At 35.8% G+C, this 22,961-nt stretch overlaps 1 protein-coding gene across 2 annotated transcripts in view; it reads right to left on the reverse strand.

The window, feature by feature from the left end:
* Window positions 1-22,961, reverse strand: part of LOC150106122 (uncharacterized) — a 273,819-nt gene that overhangs the window by 181,993 nt on the left and 68,865 nt on the right. For both annotated transcript variants that reach the window (XM_090394494.1, XM_090394493.1), the window contains exon 4: window positions 3,367-3,513. In XM_090394494.1, the coding sequence (XP_090250620.1) occupies window positions 3,367-3,513 (147 nt within the window). The remainder of the gene's footprint in view (window positions 1-3,366; window positions 3,514-22,961) is intronic.

Raw genomic sequence — 22,961 nt, forward strand, 5'->3', positions numbered from 1 at the left:
CTAAACTTATCTGTTCAAATGACAGTGCCCTAACCACAGAACTAAACCACATTCTCAACACTTTCTCAGCCAATGGCTACCCCCCAAAAAAATATTGAAACCAGTAAACTACAACCCCCTCCCCACTTCATAACAAGGATTACTCTAATCCATCACCATTCCCTACATCCGCGGCACCTCGGAAAAAATTACCAAAATCTTAAAAAAACATGACTTTGACCTCATGTTACAGACCATATAGAAAATTGGCGTCCCTTATCTGCTCCACTAAAGACCAACCACTTCCACTAGCCCTACCTGGTGTATACCAGGTCCCTTGCAGCTGTAAGCTGTCTTACTTTGGCCAAACAGGCAGGACAACGAATATCAGAACACAAGGACTACATCCTTTCACCAAAATAGCCACTCTGGTCTTGCAGACCATGCTCTGGATACACACACCACAGAATACAGTGGAAGAAAGCCACGGTAATACACCACAGTAAATTCAAATTTGAAAGGCTATTCATGGAATCAGCCTCAGCCCTAAGAAACATGCCAAACCTCAACAAATTTGGTTGCATGAGACTGCCCCAAATTTGGGAGACTTACATCAGAAGACTTTCAGCCCAACGGCCAAGAATACCTACATAGCCCACTAGGGGCACCATCAGTACTTTTAGGAGAAACAATAACTTCCTGCTTTGTTCTTATTTACTGTGTGTAGTGCCTGCGTGCACGTGTCTTTATTTTAAGTTCCTGTGTAGATGGCAACGTGATGTTGCCGAAATATTGGAAATATAGATTAAAGTTTAATTTAATTTATATCCCTTGTACGTTGTGAATTTCTTAAGTTATTTAATAAGCATTTTTAACTAAAGTCTAAGCTTTTCTATGAAAATTTATAACAAACTATTCCATGGCCTCTGAGTTTGCTATGGGGAGAATCAAAGAAATAAAAGAGTGTAGGCAGTCATAAAAAAATAAAAGGTGTGTTCTGCAATAGCATTCTGGTATAGTAACAAAACTGATTATCACAGCAAATGAACTTACATCAGTTTTTAGTTTATATAATATAGTTTATTTATTGTCATTTGTAATTTATTTTTTTCTTTAATTCATACTATAGGTCACAAACTATAACACAACAGTGATTAGTGTGGACAAGCACATGGTACATTTTTAAGCCATTTCATCGCTCCAAAAAGGCAGATGAGTAATCTCACATCAGGCGGTAAAAAGTCATATACCACCTTAAATATTAAATTATATTATATTTCATCCAGCCAATTACTATTATATCCTTTAAATCATTATAAACATCAAATATTGCCACTTAAAATGCCCCAATTTAAACCAAACTTGATGTTAATCAGCAAATTTTAGTCAAGATGCTAAATTTCCATAAAAGCCATCCAATGAGTGAAGTTATACAGATCGACAAAAATGAATCGAATGGCTGTTCATGCAGAATAAATAATGTAAAGTAAGGCTCATAGATTTATTAAAAAATTAGAGAAACTTCAACAAGCTTTGCCATCAATTAGCTGTGAGCACCATCAAGAAAAGCAGTAAGCAACAAATAGTAAGACCTGAACACTTTAACAACTGTTTTTTATCAATTGTTATGAAATGATAACAATTACTATCAACCATTATCAACTGTTTTCATTAAAAAAAAAAAAACACAAATGGTTGTTAAGTGTTCAGATCTGATTGTATGTTGTCTACTGCTTTTCTTGATAATGCTGTCAGGTAATTGATTATGAAAAATAATCAATGTCTTAACTTCTATTCTTTATAGTCAGTTTTCCTCACCTTAGAATGGCAAAAAGAATGTGTCTAATTATTTTAAATAAATCTATGAACCTTACCTCACATTATATATTTTTGTAACTCTAGTTATCACATCAAGGCTGTTCATGCATTTAACAAAAATACAACTATATATAGTTACTACACAAGGAAAATAAATGATGGTGATGCTCAGCCAAACAATTGTAATTTGAAATACTAATCAACTTTTTTCCATTCTAAGGTGAGGAAAACTGGCTTTAAAGAATAGAAGTTAAGAACACCTACAATTTAAATGGTGAGATGAAGATATGTTTTTTTTTTTATGTTGTGCCCATACACAAGAGGTTGGTTGATCAACCTATAGTACATTAGTACTGTGTATTAGTAGTGGGCTGGGAGAGGAGGAACTTGTTTACATTTGATTTAAATGACTGTAAATTGTATTCCTTAGGAAACACAGTAGGTGGGAGACTGTTCCACAGTGCAGCAGTTGCAAAGATGAAGAAGGAGGAAAAGAAACTTGTTCTGTTTGTTTCTAGGTGTACTGTAAAGGGATGCTGAGCAGCAGCTGAACGTGTTCCAACAAGCTTAGTACTGAGTGGAGGAATTATTGATGTCATTTCAGATGAGCATTTCCCATGGAAATATTTGTAGAATATACATATTCCAGAAACCAAATGCCTGTGCGAAAGTAGGGAGAGAGAGTTGGTAAGAGATGGGTCATTAATAAGTCTAATTGCCCTCCTCTGTATTGAGTCAAGCATTTTGAGGGAGCTTTTAGGGGGCCTACCCCATATGTGGGAGCAGTATTCAATAGCTGGAGGAATTTGTGATTTATATAATGTTAACAGCTGTTCAGGGGTGAAGTAATGTTTTGAGCAAAAGAGAAATCCTAGTTTTTTTGAAGCTGAGGATGCAATGGTTGTGATGTGTTTATGCCAGGAGAAGTTTGATGTGAGGGTAATTCCAAGAAGAGAGATCTCAAACTGTCTGGAAATTTGGGTATTGTCAAAAAGAATACTGGGGGAAAATGGTTCTTTTTTATGGGAAATAGTACAGAACTGGGTTTTATTGGCATTGAAATTGATGAAGTTATCTGAACCCCATTGTAGGATGGCTTGGAGATTGGAATTGAGGATGGTGGTGGTTGATGTTCTGTGGGTTGAGGTGAGTTGTGTAGGGTAAGGTTTATCAAATGAAAGTGATGAGTGTAATGTGCTGTCATCTGCAAAACTGTGTATTGGGTTGGAGGTCAACTGAAGTAGGTTGTTGATATATAGCAGGAAGAGGGTTGGTGAAAGGACATAATCTTGTGGAACCCCTGCATTAAATGAATAGTGAGAGGATAGGGAGCCATCCACCATCATACACAATGTGCATCCAGACAGAAAGCTGGCAATCCAACTATAGAAGTTCTGGGTCAGACTAAATGATGGTAGTTTGCTTAGTAAGCCTTTGTGCCAGACCCAGTCAAAGGCTTTGGAGATATCAAGTGCAACCACTTGAGATTTGCCAAACTTCTCCATGGCATTTGTCCAGAGATGGGTGACATATGTAAATTAAATATGTAAATATGTAAATTAAACTTACTTCTAAGTTTTTCTGGAGAATTTCTCTGAAACAATATGGGCATTTTGCTTTCAATATGGAGCGCCTGTTCTTCTTAAGACCATACAGTGTCAACCAAATATTTTCCTTTTGATGGGTGACAGTAACAAATTGATTCTTTATGTGTTTCTATAATGGTAAAAGACATCATATTTTGATATCATATCCATACATTTCATAGTATACTTAACCTAAATAATTAAAATAAATGTTTTATAAATTTCCATTAAGAGAATTGCAATTTAGGTTTTCTAACCAGAATGGTACTGCATTTTATATGGATGAACTTTCAGATTTTTATAAGTTCATAAGTTAAAAGCCACATTTATATTATTCAATGACAATTCTGATCAAGTAAGTAAATAAGTATTAAATGCTAATCAATATGCAAATTATGTATGTTAAAGACTAAATAAGGCTATAACTTTTAATTATTTTAAAAAAAAAATTTTTAAAAAACTGCAGGCCTCAATAGCCTAATGTTCACCAACTCCTTACATGAGTTATGTAAAATATTTTCACTATATTCACTAAACACGAGTAAAAAAATGTATGTATGTATGATTCAAGTATTTAACTGAACTGTACTGTAGATGGCATTTTTATTTCTATAACAGGTAATTTTGCATTTTCTTAGACTTTATTGCTTAGCAGATAATTAAAATGTACTTTCTCTGGAAAGAATAGGTTAAAATCTTATGTAGGTTATAAAGAACCTTTATAAGGACTTTTCAACTGAAAAAATATTTTGCCAGCAGCAGTTGCAGGATTTTCCATTCCAAATACTCAGGATTTTTTATCCTACAAGACAAGATAAACCAGCCAGAGAATACATACAATTAACATGCATAGCAGACTATGTAGACAAGATTAATTGTTCTATTATGATAGGACAATTAATAATTAAACATTAAGCAGATTTTTATGAAGCATGCAAACCCACTGAATCTAACATGTTAATGAGAAGAAAATTAAATGATAGCATTTTTTAAATATACAACTTACATGTTTGTATCATAGAGATATAAGGTATATAAGAGATATAATCAGATGGCAGTCCACCGCTAGACAATAGAATTAGACAGATAAGAAAAATGTTAGATGATCTAGTTAAAACTTGCATACATAGTACCTGTATTTATATTTTTAATTCTTCTTAAACAGCACTCTACAGTTAACCTTTATGCTGCCTTTTTACACATGTACTATACTTATATTTACTCTATAGCTTGAAGATTAGCTGATATCTAGCTTATGGAAAAAAACATGTAGACAAATGTATATCATCTGATGACTGAAATGGGACTCTGCAAATTTAAAATAGAGAGAGAGGAAAATAATTGGAACTTTTAATCTAATATATAATGTTGTTTATTATTTTAACGGTATAATAGAACACAGAAACTAAGTAAATAATTAATTTATTAACTTGATGCTGATATTTCGCTGGTATTATAACCAGCATCTTCAGAGCACAAAAACACTGTTTGTCACAATACGCGAGACTAAAACAACATGGTGTACATTAACAAAATTGTAGCAGCAACACAAAGACTAGAGTCCTGATTTTTGGCGCCCTCTATCTGAAAAAAAAAAAAAAAAAAAAAAAAAAAAAAAAAAAAAAAAAAAACTCTATCATATATTGCTAGAGTCCTAGAAAAGTGCTAGTTTTTCCCTAATATGACTGTCTCCCAGATCTTCGGCAAGTTAATACAGCCATATTTGTTGAGATTTGGGGTGTGTTTTAGGGCTTCTGTCGCCTCTAAGAACAATCTCTCTGATTTATATGGGTTTCTGTGTAGTACTTTTGTGTTTTTCCAGTTGATCCTGTGTGCAGGGGTATCCAGAGCATGGTCTGCTAGGCCCGACTTCCCATAATGATATTTCCGGACGTATCGTTTATGTTCGCTGATGCGGATATTCACAGTTTTTCCTGTTTGACCGTAGTAGGCTTGATTGCATGAGCAGGGTACTTGGTAGACTCCTGGATGTGATAAAGGAGGAATGCTGTCCTTGGGTGAGCGGATGAGGGTGGCTAATTTGCTACATGGTCTGAATGTAGTGCGTAGTTTATGTTTAATGAGAATTCTTGAGATCTTTTCGGATGTGCCTTTAATGTAAGGGATGGTGACTGTTTTGTTGTAGTTCTCTGTGGTGGATGGTGGGAGGGGTTTCTTAGGAGTGTTTAGTATTTTGTTTATTTTTTGTGGATTGTAGCCGTTGGCCAAGAAGGTGTGGCGTAAGTGAGTCAGTTCAGCAGTAAGAGCCTTGTCATTTGAACAGATTGCTCTCGCTCTATGGGTTAGCGTTTTTAATATGCCATATTGTTGAGAAGGATGATGGTGTGATTGTTTGTGTAAGTATCTGCCTGTATGTGTGGGTTTTCTGAAAACTGAAAATGATAAGGAACCATCTGGGAGACGTGTGATGAGTGTATCCAGGAAGGGCAGACAGTTGTTGGCTTCCGGTTCCATAGTAAAGTGGATTTTTGGGTGTTGGCTATTTAAATGTGCTAAGAATGTTTTCAATGTCTCAGGGCCATGTGGCCAAATGGCAAGCACATCATCAACATAGCGTAGCCAAAGTGTTGGTTTGAGAGTGGCTGTATTGATTGCTTGTTTTTCCAGGTGTTCTATGTAAAAGTTAGCTAGGGGGGGAGAAAGGGGGGAGCCCATGGCTGTCCCATCAATTTGTTTGTATATTTTCCCTTTCCATGTGAAATATCCTGCATGTATTGTGAATTTGAATAGTTCAAATATATCAGGGGGGAAGTGTGACTTCAGTAGATTGAGGGTTTCTATTAGTGGTACATTTGTGAATAGTGAAGTGATGTCAAAGCTTACTATTAAGTCTGAGCTTTTCAGGGTGAGGTGTTGTAAGATACTTTTTAGGTGTGCTGAATTTTTGATAAAGGAGGGAGAATTGTTAGTGAGAGTGGCTAGTAGCTTTGCTAAATGTCTAGCCAGTTTGTATGTGGGACTATTTATACTGTCCACAATTGGGCGTACCACAATAAGGCACGAAAAGTATTAAAAAAAGTCACTTCCTGGCCCAAAGACACAGTTAACAAACTCAAACCCTTCCATGTTAGAACACCGAGGATCTATGGATCACCAAAAATTCACAAACCAGGCACACCCCTACGCCCAATTGTGGACAGTATAAATAGTCCCACATACAAACTGGCTAGACATTTAGCAAAGCTACTAGCCACTCTCACTAACAATTCTCCCTCCTTTATCAAAAATTCAGCACACCTAAAAAGCATCTTACAACACCTCACCCTAAAAAGCTCAGACTTAACAGTAAGCTTTGACATCACTTCACTATTCACAAATGTACCACTAATAGAAACCCTCAATCTACTGAAGTCACACTTCCCCCCTGATATATTTGAACTATTCAAATTCACAATACATGCAGGATATTTCACATGGAAAGGGAAAATATACAAACAAATTGATGGGACAGCCATGGGCTCCCCCCTTTCTCCCCCCCCCCAGCCAACTTTTACATAGAACACCTGGAAAAACAAGCAATCAATACAGCCACTCTCAAACCAACACTTTGGCTACGCTATGTTGATGATGTGCTTGCCATTTGGCCACATGGCCCTGAGACATTGAAAACATTCTTAGCACATTTAAATAGCCAACACCCAAAAATCCACTTTACTATGGAACCGGAAGCCAACAACTGTCTGCCCTTCCTGGATACACTCATCACACGTCTCCCAGATGGTTCCTTATCATTTTCAGTTTTCAGAAAACCCACACATACAGGCAGATACTTACACAAACAATCACACCATCATCCTTCTCAACAATATGGCATATTAAAAACGCTAACCCATAGAGCGAGAGCAATCTGTTCAAATGACAAGGCTCTTACTGCTGAACTGACTCACTTACGCCACACCTTCTTGGCCAACGGCTACAATCCACAAAAAATAAACAAAATACTAAACACTCCTAAGAAACCCCTCCCACCATCCACCACAGAGAACTACAACAAAACAGTCACCATCCCTTACATTAAAGGCACATCCGAAAAGATCTCAAGAATTCTCATTAAACATAAACTACGCACTACATTCAGACCATGTAGCAAATTAGCCACCCTCATCCGCTCACCCAAGGACAGCATTCCTCCTTTATCACATCCAGGAGTCTACCAAGTACCCTGCTCATGCAATCAAGCCTACTACGGTCAAACAGGAAGAACTGTGAATATCCGCATCAGCGAACATAAACGATACGTCCGGAAATATCATTATGGGAAGTCGGGCCTAGCAGACCATGCTCTGGATACCCCCTGCACACAGGATCAACTGGAAAAACACAAAAGTACTACACAGAAACCCATATAAATCAGAGAGATTGTTCTTAGAGGTGACAGAAGCCCTAAAACACACCCCAAATCTCAACAAATATGGCTGTATTAACTTGCCGAAGATCTGGGAGACAGTCATATTAAGGAAAAACTAGCACTTTTCTAGGACTCTAGCAATATATGATAGCGTTTTTTTTTTTTTTTTTTTTTTTTTTTTCAGATAGAGGGCGCCAAAAATCAGGACTCTAGTCTTTGTGTTGCTGCTACAATTTTGTTAATGTACACCATGTTGTTTTAGTCTTGCGCATTGTGACAAACAGTGTTTTTGTGCTCTGAAGATGCTGGTTATAATACCAACGAAATATCAGCATCAAGTTAATAAATTAATTATTTACTTAGTTTCTGTGTTCTATTATACCGTTAAAATAATAAACAACATGTTCGACGAACACATAAGTCTGTCCACACGTCTAATATATAATCCTCATCTACTATGGTATATTACTCGATTGACCTGAAAACCAATCAAATGATCGTGGAATGCAAATAAATTTGGGACTTAGTAAACAAGTTGTATTTTTTTTTATCACCTTAAGATGTACAAATTATGATGATAAAACATGATCATGCAAGTTGTAACACTGCCTGGTTTTCAACAAGACCCCTACTATTTCATTAAAGAACCAAAGTGAACATTGAAAATGCAGCTACTGGAAAGCACTCCTCAAATGAAGAGAGCTACAGATAGATACCAATTTGTGTACCAGCATCAACATAAATTAGTTAAGCTAGCAGAGGAATTATCATGGAGACTAAATAATATAAAAATGGTGATACTTCTAAATAAGAAATATAATACAATATAATTAGGCAATGTGATCAGGAAAAGGAAAGAGATGCTATAGTATTTAATCAATGCTAAACATAAAAAGAAACTTCTGAAATGGCAGATAATTTCAGCTTGAGTGATGTGGGCAAATTTCAAAATGGAAAACTGAACAATTTACCTATGGTCCCTATACATCTTCCTATTAAAACCATATGGTCCTACTTTAAATTAGGAAGAGGCAGAACTTTCTGGGTCTTTAGAAAATGTAATTAATTGTAAAGTAAGAAAAGAATTCCAGACATACAGAAAAGTTTGAGAAAATTTGAGAAAAGAAAAAAGCTAATAATAATAATAATAAGTAACTACTAAAGTTCTGTAAAATGAGAATAAATTCACATGGAGATAAAATAGAAGAAATAAGAAGAGCTTTACTGGTTATATTATTGTTGATGTTTCTGAACAATTTACCTATGGTCCCTATAGTTCATTAGTTCAGAATACAGTAGAATAATATAGGCACACAAACACAAGAAAGATATTTAATTAACCAAATATTTCGGTTTGGAAATAGCAGACCATCTTCAGTGGCACTATAAAAAAAAAAAAAATACAAGGTAGAATACTAACAATAGATCATTTAAAAATAGAACAAGCCACGTGATGTTATATCACTAAGTATTAAAGGGGATATTTTTAAGCAGAGATATGATTGAAATAAAGATATTAATTAATAATATTAAATAACATAAAATTAATATGAATTAATGAGTTATCCTGATTAGACTTTTCCAGATTTTTGATATAGATATACAGTCATTCCGATTCAGGTTAGGACAATGGAGTAAGGCCTCTACGCTTTCTTTGAATAAACGTTCAAATTTATAATGGAATCCATGAACATCAATCCTTCATTCATCACAACAAACCTGAAAAATCTGGATTGGCTCAGCACGGGACTGAAACTAACCACAACATCCTTTGGTCAAAAACTCGCCTCTTACATAGATCCCGTTATAAATTCCAAGTTCTGCATAAATTACTTTATGCAGAACTTGGAATAAATCTGGTACAAGTCTGCAGGATTCACTGACCGTATTGAATAACTGCTGTAATAAATTTGGTATGAAAATCAGCATTAAAAAGACAAAGACAATGAAAATAGGCAGAAACATTGAAAACATTAACTGCATCCTGAATGGAGAACCTACAGAACAAGTAAAACATTTCAGCTATTTAGGCACAATTTTTAGTAAAAAAGGGCAAATTAAATTTGGAAATAACAGAATAAGCAAAGCTGATATTATAGAAAGAAAACTGAATAAATTTATATGGAATAAGAGGGAGATTAGTCAAAATACTAAACTAGCTGTATATAAGACAGTGTTCAGACCAATTTTAACTTGTAGACTTGAGAACTGGACTAGAAATACAACTTTTGATCAAAAACTAGAGACCACAGATATGAGAATCCTGAGAAAGATTAAGGGATTGAACAGATGGCATCAATGGCAATATCATATTTAAAATGAGGATATTAGGAAAGAACTTGACATTGTTAATACTCAGCAGTGTGTTAGCAGAGCTAATCTCAGGTGGCATGGCTACTTAAACAGAATGGGAAAGGAGAGTTTATCTAAACAAGTGTTCTTTGCCAGGATGGCAGGAAAAATACCCATAGGAAGACCAAGATGTAGGTAGATTGATACAGTAAAAAGTGCTTGAAAAGAAAGAAATATAAGATCTGATAATACTGGAATATTCACAGATAACAAGTCGGGAGGAAAATTGTTGATAGGAAGTTAGTAATGATTTAACTATTCATGTAGTACTACTATCATATGATTCTGTACACCCCCTGAGGCTATATATCAGGAATTTGTTGACGGTGAAGATGGTATATGTGTGGGGGGGGGGCACGTAATTCTCAGATAGATTGATAACCTCACATTTTCAACTCTATGTTTTATATGAGACCGATTGTTAATAATCTTACAAAGCTATTAATTATCATTCTTATAAACTAAGTCAAGCAAAAGGAGCATATGAAGTAGATTGTTCTATTTTTAATAACAGCTGATATACAGACAACATTCAAAATATGAGTCACACAGCATGTGCTTACTTGCTAATGTATCTGTCACACATTAGAGAATATATGCCTAGTCTAGCCATAAATACTGTTACAAATTAAACAGGGCATATACCTTTAATCTATCTTACATCTATCTATTATCATTAAAAAATATATCTTTAATTTAATCTTACATTTAATGTAAGTGTATATAGCACATAGCAGCATTCAATGTTTGAAATGCCCCCTTTTGCCTTCATGTATGCCCGAAGTCCATGAGGCCACATATCGATGGCAGCATGCATAATATCCAACGGAAATGCTACCACTGCTCACTCCAAATCCTCCTTCAGGCTGACAATGCCGGGGTGTCACTTTTTGCAGGGTATTCTTCAAGTTTCGATCACAATTTGAAGTGCAGCAGATTAAGATCAGGACTTCCAGATGGCCAATCAGATTTGGATATGTGGTTGGGCATATTTGCATCCAACCACTGCTGTATGGTTTTCACCATGTGAGCAGGGGCTGAGTTCTGTTGAGGGGCCACTGCCTACCTACCATGAAACAAGGTATTGTTCAACGGTCATGCAGAGGAATGTCTTGATAACTTTGGCAGGTTTTGTCCTCTTTCTCACAGAAATGTAACTTGGATACCCCCCCCCCCAATACGTCATTCCATCTCCCACCAAACCATAATTGACACAGGGTGATGACCTCTCTGAATCCTGGGTGCTATAGCACATGATGTGGGACCATCCAGAGCATATACTGATCGTTTTGGCAGTTAAATGACTCTTCAATGGTGAAAATCTTTCTCGTCTCTAAAGAGGATATCTCTCTGTCTGTTATTCACGTACCACTGGAGAAGTGGTACGTGATTTAATTTAATCATCCTCTGCCACATAAGTTGTGGTGTTAGAAAGCGTCCAGTAGAACTATGATAGGCTCATCCCTAGGTCATCAATTAGTATAAGAGTGTGGTCTGAAAAGTTCTCGGCCTAACAATGAAAAAACAAATTTATAATTTCAAAATTATTTTTAATTTTCAACATAATCTCCCTTAAGATTAATAGATTTATTCCAGCAATGCTCCAGCACCATTATCCCGTCCCTGTGGTGGTTCTCAGTAAGATCTGCAAAATACCCCTCTATCTGCAATCACCTCTTGATTCGAAGAAAAATGACGACCAACGAGGAAGAGTTTTAGTTTTGGGAACAGATAGAAGTCAGAGGGAGTCAAATCTGGGGAATAGGATGGATGTTCCAACAATTCATAGAGCAGATCCCTTATTTTTCCCATTGCCAAAACACTTTTGTGGCAGGCACACTGTCCTGATGAAAGATGATTTTTTTTCTTCTACAAACCAAACCGGGTCTTTTCTCACAAATTTTTTCATCTAGTCTGGTTAAAAGATTGGAATATAACTGGGGAATAGGGGTATTGTTTTACTCTTTTCAAGATAATTAATAAACAAAATGCCTTTAGCATCCCAAAACACCGATACCATGACCTTCCTGCTGATGGAACCGACTTTGTCTTCTTTGGCGCTGAACAACTGGCTTCTGTTTACTGTTTTGACTGCTGTTTGGATTCTGGTGTGTTATGGTGAATGCAAGCCTAATCTGTAGTAATAAATCAATGCACAAAATCAGTTTTATTCTTGTTAAAACGCTCCAAGCACTGTTCAGAGATTTTCATGCGAGTGTATTTTTGATCTGCTGTGATCAAGCACAGAACCCATCGTGTGCAAAGCTATCCTACACATTCTTTTGAAATGCCTATAGTCTCAGCAATTTCACGCACTTTGACTTGTCAGTCATCCAATACCATATCATGTACTTGATCAATGATTTCTGGTGTTGTTACACTTTTTGATCGTCCTTCATGTGGATCATCTTCAAGGCTGGTATGGACAGATTTAAACTTGATAGCCCATTTCTTAATTGCCGAAAACGAAGGAGAAGAGTGCCCATAAACTTTTATGAACTTCGAATGAATTTCTTTTGCCGTTAAACCTTCTTTTACAAAGAATTTTGTAACTGCACGATCCTCAATTTCATCCATTTCAAGGGATACAGACAACACTTTTGCTTCAGATAGCTGTATAAAACAAACTACTTGATGGAATGACTTGAATTTCACAAGGATGCTTATGACAGATGTACCAACTCCCCCCACCCCCCCCCCCCCCCACCCCCCCCCCCCCCCACCCCCCCCCCCCCCCACCCCCCCCCCCCCCCACCCCCCCCCCCCCCCACCCCCCCCCCCCCCCACCCCCCCCCCCCCCCACCCCCCCCCCCCCCCACCCCCCCCCCCCCCCACCCCCCCCCCCCCCCACCCCCCCCCCCCCCCACCCCCCCCCCCCCCCACCCCCCCCCCCCCCCACCCCCCCCCCCCCCCACCCCCCCCCCCCCCCACCCCCCCCCCCCCCCACCCCCCCCCCCCCCCACCCCCCCCCCCCCCCACCCCCCCCCCCCCCCACCCCCCCCCCCCCCCACCCCCCCCCCCCCCCACCCCCCCCCCCCCCCACCCCCCCCCCCCCCCACCCCCCCCCCCCCCCACCCCCCCCCCCCCCCACCCCCCCCCCCCCCCACCCCCCCCCCCCCCCACCCCCCCCCCCCCCCACCCCCCCCCCCCCCCACCCCCCCCCCCCCCCACCCCCCCCCCCCAAAAACACAACAAACACATTTATTGCTTCTACGTTTTAACTAAAACTGGAATTATGCTTATTACTGCAACTTAAAAAAAAAAAACCTTTATATATATATATATATATATATATATTACCTTGGGCATTAAGGGTAAATATTAAGCATAGTGATCAGAGCTTATTCTACTTTTACCATGAGTTGCCTTGACTTGCACTACTTTGAGGGTCAGCTAGACTTCCAAGACATGCAGGCATAAACTTGACTTGTTTGTCTGTTTGCTTACTTGGGAAATGGACTAAAACTAAATTTAAAATAGCTTGGTATCTTTAACACACACACACACACACACACACACACACACACACACACACACACACACACACACACACACATATATATATATATATATACATACACACACACACACACACACACACATATATATGCTTTTTATGTGAATCCCAGGCCTCCAGTAAGTAAGGTGGTCTCGCACTAGGCAACAAAATTTACCTTTCACCTAAAGTTGGGTGGTTTTAAAGCAGATACGTTAACCATTCTGTCAACCAGGGATTCATACTGTGCGTGTCACTGCAAACTGAAACGTTTTATATTTATATTTAGATCTATGTTGTAATTCCATAAATATAATGATTTTTGCTACAATTTTTATTACCGTAAATTCAAAATTTTTAATTTTAGTGAGAATATCTGAACTTTACAGTTGATGAAGATCCTATTTTTACCTTGATTATCAAACTTAATTTGATTGCATTTAAATTCTTTTCTTTTCTTTTTTTTATCTTATACCTTATACAATTATTTAAGAAGCAACTTGCACCAAAATAAAACAAGTGACCTGTCGTTATCATGCATTGAATCAGATATAATGGATTCGATTCATTATGATGACATTATAGATATATTTGCTAAAACCAAAGCCAGAAAAAGAAAAAACTTTTAGTTATTGATTTTTTATTTAAATTTGAACTGATTTATTTTTATATTTTTTTATTGAAAAAATTGTTTATATTTTTATATTGAAAAATATAAACATCCATTTATGTTTATATTTTTCAATTTTTTCTATTACTGGTTCTTGGATTAATTCTTTCATAATTTCTTCGTTTCTTTTTTGATCAAATAGGGTACACTTTGCAGTTTTTCTCATAAACTTCATTTCTGCTGTTGTTAATCTTTGTTTGTCTTTTTGTTTTATTGTCCAGATTTCGCTTCCATACATTAAGACCGGTAAGGCTAATGTATTGTATACTTTTAGTCTGGTTTGTTTTTGAACTAGATTTGATTTAAATATAGAGTTAATTACACCTGTTATTTTTAAATATTTTGCAATTTTTACGTTTATATCTTTTTCATTTTCATATGTGATCATACATCCTAGGTAGTTAAATGAATTCACCTGTTCTAAGATCTTGTTATCAATTACTATTTTAGTTCTTGCTGGATCTTGTCCTTTAAAGGCCATAGTTTTTGATTTTTCTGTTGATATTATCATACCATAATCTTTGGCTATCTGATTTAGATCTAAAATAGCTTTCAATAAGTTATCTTCGGAATTTGTAATTATTATTTGGTCGACGGCAAAAAGGAGAGTGTTTAAGTTCACTGTAGGAGAAAGTTTAATTCCTTGGTGTAAATTTTTATTCCGTTTTATTATTTTTCATTTAAGTAAATATTAAAAAGAGTTGCTGAGAGGGGACATCCCTGTCGGACCCCTTGGTTTATCTCTCTTGTATATGATAGCTCGTGATTTAATCTTATTTGTATTTGATTATTTTCATATATACTTGTGGTAGCTTTTAGGATATTATTTGGTATTTGTCTTTCTTTTAATATGTTAAATAATATGTTTCATTTAACTTTGTCAAATGCTTTTTCAAAGTCAATAAATGCAATATGTGTTTCTAAATTATATTCTCTTGTTTTCTCTATTATTAATTTTAGGCAAAAGGCCGGGTCTATACATGATCGTCCTTTTCTAAATCCATTCTAAGTTTTCGGAATATTTCATTAGTTTGCTATGTAAGATTCTGCTATATATTTTGTAACAGGAATTTAGTATACTGATACCTCTATAGTTTTTAGGGTCATCTCTATTACCTTTTTTAAAGATAGGAATCACAATTCCTTCTTTCCATTCTATTGGGGGGGGATACCAGTTGAGTAAATTTTATTTAAAAATAATAAGAGTCTTTCTTTGAATCTTGTTCCTGCGTATTTATATAGTTCTTAACCTAGCTTATCTTCTCCAGGTGATTTTCGGTTTCTTGTTTCTTTCGGGATGGTTACTAATTCTTCTTTAGTTATTTCCCCTTCATTTTCGTTAATTGTTTGTCAGTTGTCTTTTTTAACATATTTGTCTGTTCACAATTCTGTGTAGAAATTTAGAAATTCTAATTTCAATTCAGTGTTTAATTTTATGTTTTCTTTGGTATCTGCATTTAAGTGTTTCAAAATTTTATACACATTGCGTCTTATTCTATATAAATCATGTTCTAAATTAGAAACAAATTTGTTTCATAATTCTCTATGTCTTTTTCTGACTTCTCTTTTAGCTATTGTTCTTATTCTTTTATATTCTATTTATCTTCTAATCTTTTACTGCTTAACCATTTGTGATAGGCTTCTTTTTTCTTTTTGATTATTTCTTTTATTGTATCATCCCAGATCTTCAGTTTTTTCCTTTTATTGATTTTTTTGGTCTTTCCTAAGGTTTCATTTACTGCTGCATTTGGTATTAAGCAGTTCTATTTCTATATCTTCATTTTTTTTATCTAGATATTGGTTAATTCTTTGTTCATATCGCCATTGTACATTTGTGTCATTCAATAGTCTAGTTTTATAAAAGAATGTTTCAAACTTTCTTTCTATTCTTGTTAGATTTATGTCATGTTGCATATTTGTTTGGGCTATGCTTGCGTTATTATGGATGGATATTATTGCTGTATCGTCTGCGTATTGGAATATCTTACCTTTGGGTGGTAGCTGATTAATATCGTGCGTGTAAATGTTGAATAGAGTTGGGGAGAGTACAGCTCCCTGTGGTGCCCCACAGGTTACTGGTAGCTCTCTGCTTCGGTTTGACCCGATACGTGTCATATGTTTTCTATTTTCAAGGTAGTTTATAATCCACCTGTGAAGAGGCCCGTCTATTCCAACATGCCTCAACTTTTCTAACAAGGTTTGATGTGTGAGTGTATCGAATGCTTTAGTTAGATCAATAAAGACTACCATGGCAATTTTGTTTTTGTCTAACGCGGTATTAATTACGTCCGTAAAGTCTTCCAAGAGAGATGTCGTTCCCTTATTTTTCTGAAAACCATATTGTGTTTTGGGGATAATATTAAAGGTCTCTGTGTATTCTGTGAGTTTCTTCAGTAGATCTGCTCCATAATTTGATTGATAAGTAGTAATGTTGCTATGGGTCTGTAATTGCTGATTAAATTTCTTTTTCCATGTTTGTATATGGGTGTGATTATGGCGGTCTTTAGCATACTTGGTATATGTCCTGTTTTAAATATTTTATTTATTCGTTTTAGTAGGATACGTCATAAACTAGTTGCATGTTGCTTTATATCTTTTGGTCTGATACATCTATTCCTGGGCCTTTGTTTAGTTTGATTTGATGTATTGCTGAGAGAAGTTCTGCTTATTTTATGATTGGGAACCAAAATGTCTGTTTTGATTGTGGCCCAAGTGGAGGGTCAGGTTTTGTGATTGGGGGAATATTTCTGTGCAGTTCTTGGATGGAGCCTGCAAAGTATTGGTTAAAGTCATTTGCTAGTTGTTGGATAGGTTTTGCGTCTTTCATGAAGCTGTGTTTTATGGTTTCGGAGGCGGTGGTGTCGGGAACACAATCTAGCATCTCATTGATGCCAGGTTTGTTCCATGTTGTTTTGTTCAGAGGTTATTTTGCCTCTGTAGTAGCTTCTTTTTGCATTTCTGATTTGTGTTGTAAGACGATTCCTTGTTATCTTATATTCAGTTTTTTTAAAGCTGTGTTATTTGGATATCGCTTTACTTCTTTCCATAAATCGTCCTTTCTATGTATTTCTAGGATTAAGTTTAGTGTTATCCAAGGATTTTGTGTTGTTTTTGAACGAATTCTGACTTTCTTTGTAGCTTTCTTATATATTTCCTCCAGTGGGAGTTTAATGTTGTTGTTTAAGATATCTGCTGAATCTGATGACAGGTGTTACCAGTCTGTTTTTCATATTTCGTGGTTGACTATTTCTTCGTCTATTATTGTTTTTTGTCGCTTTTTTCTGTGGGACATTGCATTGATATTGTCTTGGTGTGAAGGTTTAGAACGGTGAAGTAATGGTCTGCTACTTTGCACTTTATGGCTGATGCAGTGTAACTGTTTGGTGGTGCTCGGACGTTTATATGATCTAGACAGGAGGCAGTGATAGTATTTCCGAATATTTCTTCTCTAGTACATGATGTTTTTGTTGGTATTAGATTATACATGGATAGCGTGTTTAGGTATTGTAGTGTTGTTCTGGTTTTCGTTTGCAATATTTATGTTTATGTCGCCAATTATTATTAGGTATTCGGTTGAGCATATTTCTTGGCGTGAAAGCCAGCAATTGAGTTCGTGCAAGAATTTTATCATGTTTTGGTTTGGTGGCCTGTAAATGATATTTAGTATTATGGGGTGCTGTCTATTCATAGTATTAGTGATTTCGAGGCAAAGGGTTTCAGCATGCTTAAATTGATAGACCGTTTCATTTGCTATTAATTTTTGTTTGATAAATATTAATATTCCACCCCCTCTTTTTGTTTGACGGCATGATCTATGTTGTTGGAAGCCTAGAATTTGGAAAGCAGTCGCTTCGTCATTAGTTATGGATACTGCTGTAAGAATCAATATATCAATAATATGAGTGTAATTACTCAGATAATCCTGTAACAATAACCAATGTTTTCGGATGCTTCTAACAACATAGATCATGTTGTTAGAAGAAAGAAAGAAAAAAAGTATAAATTTTTATGGATCAGAGACGGCAAAATATTCTTCAGAAAGTCACAGACTTCAAAGTCTATACAAATAAAAAGCTCGGAAGATATAGGTAGGTTGCCAGAGTGAAACAAAAGATTCCAACTTAGTTCAATAAGAAGATCTCAACACAACAAAAATTAATGTGAACCATCAGATAGATGTAATTACACCAGAATACATCAGTAATTGTACTTTCGAATCGCTTGATGCATGGAAACAACACACAGTACAAGCGAGCTTTTTATTTGTATAGACTTTGAAGTCTGTGACTTTCTCAAGAATATTTTGCCGTCTCTGATCCATAAATATTTATACTTTTTTTCTGTTTTTTCTTTTCTTGCTCGGTTCAAAAGATTCTGATTGAAAATTGTTAAATACTCAGATAGAAAGATTGGCGTATTGTCTTGCGATGCATTTAAATGCTTGACAACTGGTTTTTTCAGTCTGCTAGCTTTTATGAGATTGTCTCTTGTATCCTTGCTTGTCAGACGGATTATTACCGGTACGGGTCGTGGCAAGCCTTGTTTTTTGTTCTTCCTGGGAATCCAATTTATGGTCTGAATATTATTATGCCCTAGGGGGATGTCAATTGCATGGCCTAACTTTAAAACTACGTCTCTGAGATTTTCTGTGGATTCAGTTTCTGGAAGACCGTTTATGACAGGGTGTCCTTCATGTTGTTGTTGGTTTAAAACTTCGTATTGTAGTTTCAGGGAATTAAATTCTTGACGGAGTTCCGATGTGTCTTTTATCAATTTGTGCTGCCTCTCAGTTAATGCGTTAATGCTGATTTTAATGTCTTTTACCGTTTGTAAGACTTCTTCGACTTTTGAATTATTAAATTTAACAAACTCTTCATATTCGCTAATTTTTTTTTGGTTATTTGTTTATTCTGTTTATCAAATAGTTCTTGGACAAGATCTACCAAGCTGGCTTTTATATTTTCTAAACTTTTTATAGTAATAAATTTACGGAACTCAAATTTTAAGACAGCGGTATTTTTGTTGTCTGTTCAGTTCATCGTCCGATTCTGCCTCCGGCGTAATCAGTTGCATTGTGGGGACGTTTCTTTGTTCTCTCTGCAGTATAGGCATTTCAATTCCTCTCGCTTGGCTTTGGATTTGCGTAAATAATAATAACAATAATAATAATAATAATAATAATAATAATTTATTCTTTATTTTTTTTAATAATAATAATAGTTTATTATCTCTCAAATAATTACATGAATATACTAAAATTTAGGCAGCAATGCAATTTTTTCTTGCGAATGGTTCAGTAAAAATAATAATTACTCGTAATATCATTATCATTTGCAGAATTTCTCATTGACACAAGAGTTAAAAGCGTGTATTATTACCATTAATAATAATCGTAGTGATACTTTACACTTAATAACTCACAAGTTAAACAATATTACTTATGTTGCACTGTACATAATAATAGTTTTTTTTTTAAATTTAAATATGTAAATTAAATATATAATTTTAAATTTAAACATATAACTGGAGTATTACTATCACATTTTCTGTTTTCTAGAAGTATTCATTACAGAATGTTAAATAAATAAGTTAGATAAATACTGCTACTGGGATGTAATGTCTCAACTGCATCTCAACACACATACACACACACACACACACACACACACACACACACACACACACATATATATATATATATATATATATTTATTTATTGATTTGGTTGCTGTGTTGGAAGTAGGCAGGTGTTTGGGAGAGGTCAAATGAATGATCTGAAAGGTCTGATCAAAGTGAAATTGCCGATATATCCTGTGTTATTGCATCTGTCTTGATGTTTCACATTCTTTTTTTATTGTAAGCTTCTTTTTGAGCTAATTAGGAGGCTTTTTTTTTTCACAGTGGCAGCCTTCCTATGTCTTCTGAGCTTTTAGTATGTATCGGCTTTGAAATATGTGACTTCCACATGAATATCTTGGCATCTCTGGTCCACAAAATTGGTAATTTTTTTCTATTTTTGCTTTTCTTGCTTGGTACAACAGATTCTGGTTGAAGGTGTTAAATATTCGGATAGGAAGATTGGATGGGAAAAGTAGTTGAGGAAGTGTGGAAGTGCAAGGATAAGAAAGAAAATGAGATAGTTCCAAAAAATTGTGAGGATAAGGAAAGCAAGACTTCGGAAGACCTAAGACGTGCGAACAATGAGAGAGAGAGAGAGAGAGAGAGAGAGAGAGAGAGAGAGAGAGAGAGAGAGAGAGAGAGTTGGAGAGGAGATAGGAAAGGATGCAAGTTTAGGTGTGAATGAAAACATGGATGATGTGCATAATAAAAAGTTAATCATAATGTGAGAAATGGTATGTTTAACCGAATCCTTCACAAGACAACACGTGAACATGAGCTATTTAAGAAACGTCGTCTCTGCGAGCAATATTAATGAAAAAAAAAGAAAGAATAAAGAGGTGAAAAAGAAGCCATGAAAATGCTTTAACTGAAAATAAAGATAATGTGAGAATTTTATAACGTGAATGAAAAACTGCAGCAGATGGATGTTAGTAATAGGAGAATAAAAAATATGATTTAAGTAGATGAGTAATTTACTGAATTTACTAATAAGATCATTTACTGAATAATCACTTTGCATGGGTTTACCCACAAGATGGGCTATTGTAGTAACACATGTGACAAATGCTGACGTGATGCTGGGGGCAGATGAACTAGAGGTGTGTCGGATATTCATAACCTTCATGTGCACATAGCTACCGGATTAAATGGGATATCAGTTAGGTATTATGAGAACAGTTTAGGGAAATGCCGCTAACAGATTATTTGAGTTTCAGCTCTGGTGGAGTCTAAAGTGAGTGGAAAGATGGTAAAATACTTTCGTTGCACAAAGGAAACTGGGCGATAATTAGTAAATTATCGCCAATCATTATCTCATGAATGGTGACCAAGATATTAAAGAAGTTGGTTAAGGGAAAAATCCAGGATTGTGTGGGTAGAAATGAGAGACTGTGTGGATGCAGAATTTTTCTCAGCAATTTCCTTAATTTTTATAATAAAGTAATAGTTTATTTGGATAAGGGAAACGGCTACACGACGATAGACTTTGCAGACGCATTCGAAATAAAATACAGGTAATCCTCGTATAACGCGGTACTTATACAACGTGGTTTCGATATAACGCGGTCTACAAATTGTAGTAACCGTTTTTTCCATATATTTTTCATCACGCGACTTAAAAATCAAATTTTATCTTCTTTGAATTTGCGTCTGCCCGCATCGCGCATGTAGTTATAAGTAACGAATTTATATTAGGGGAAATACCCTTTAGCACGCATGTACGTCAATCGTTTACAGTATAAAGTGTTTATTGTTGATAAGTCTTTGTTTTCTGAGGAAAGCATTAAAATCATAAGTATGTTAATCTCAAGCTGAGCACTTTATTTTCTGGTGGCTTACATACATAATTAATATGTAATGCTTTTTTTTATGTAAAAATTGTATTTTTATACTAATGGCCACTAAAACTGCAACGAAAGGGAGGAAAAAACAGCATCGACAAGAAAATTAATTTCTCTCGAAGAAAAAACTAATATCTCGGATCGGTTGAAAAATGGAGAAAAACCAGGAGTTGTTGCAAGGACTCTGAATTTAAACGAATCAACAATTCGAACAATCAAACAAATGAACATAAAATCCAAGAAAGTGTTTATTGCTGGGTCAATGGTAAGTGCAAAGCATGTTGCTCTTGTACGCGATATTCTAATAGAAAAAATAGAGAAATCTCTAATGATTTGGATAGAAGATTGCACTCGAAAGAAAATTCCTTTGGATAGAAATCTTATTAAACAAAAAGCTCTCATTTATAAACATTTAAAAGAACTTGATCAAGATACTTCAGAAGAAAGCTCTCAGAATGGATTTTTTACCAGTAAGGGTTGGTTCGAAAAATTTAAAAAGCGGTTTTCTTTGCATAATCTTAAAATGCAGGGAGAATCAGCATCAGCAAACGTAGAAGCTGCCCGGAAATACCCGGGAGAACTTTTAGAAATTATTGAAGAAGGTGGTTATAGTGCAGACCAGATGTTCACTGCGGATGAATCCACACTGAACACCTGGTCACATTGAAAAACATTGAACAGCAAAAAATTTCAGCATAGTGGTAAGCAAGGTCTTATTACTGACTTCTTGATAACTAAACTAGCCGAAGTATGCAATGAGAATTATACAAATGATGTCCAAGAGATTTCAAGTGATGACGACGGTCGGCCACTCGTAAATAAAGAACATCTACGAAATGTTCGTTTTGAAGACAGTGATGACGATTAAATTATGCACTTTATTTTATTCGGCCTATAACATTTATGCGTTATGTGCAATGAAGTTTACGTCTTCTTCTTCTTCCTATCATGGAATATAGGCCATGTGGCCTGTTCCGGTCTCATGCCATCTCTTTCTTGGTCTTCCGATTCTTCTTTTTCCGCTTATTTTGTATCTGTATAATATTTTTGGTAGTCTGCTGTTGTCCATTCGATTTAAATGTTATAGCCATTTTTGTTTATACTGTCTTATGTAGTAATTAACTGGTTTGATTTTTAGGGATTGTAAGATTTCTTCATTTGTTTTGTGGTCCCACTTGGTATATCCAGCTGTTTTTCTGAGGAACTTCATTTCTGCTGTTTGAATTCGTTT

This window comes from Typopeltis vanoorti, chromosome 6 (assembly GCF_054136105.1).
Source record: "Typopeltis vanoorti isolate ZY-2024b chromosome 6, IOZ_Tvanoo_1.0, whole genome shotgun sequence".
Lineage (NCBI taxonomy): Eukaryota > Metazoa > Arthropoda > Arachnida > Uropygi > Thelyphonidae > Typopeltis > Typopeltis vanoorti.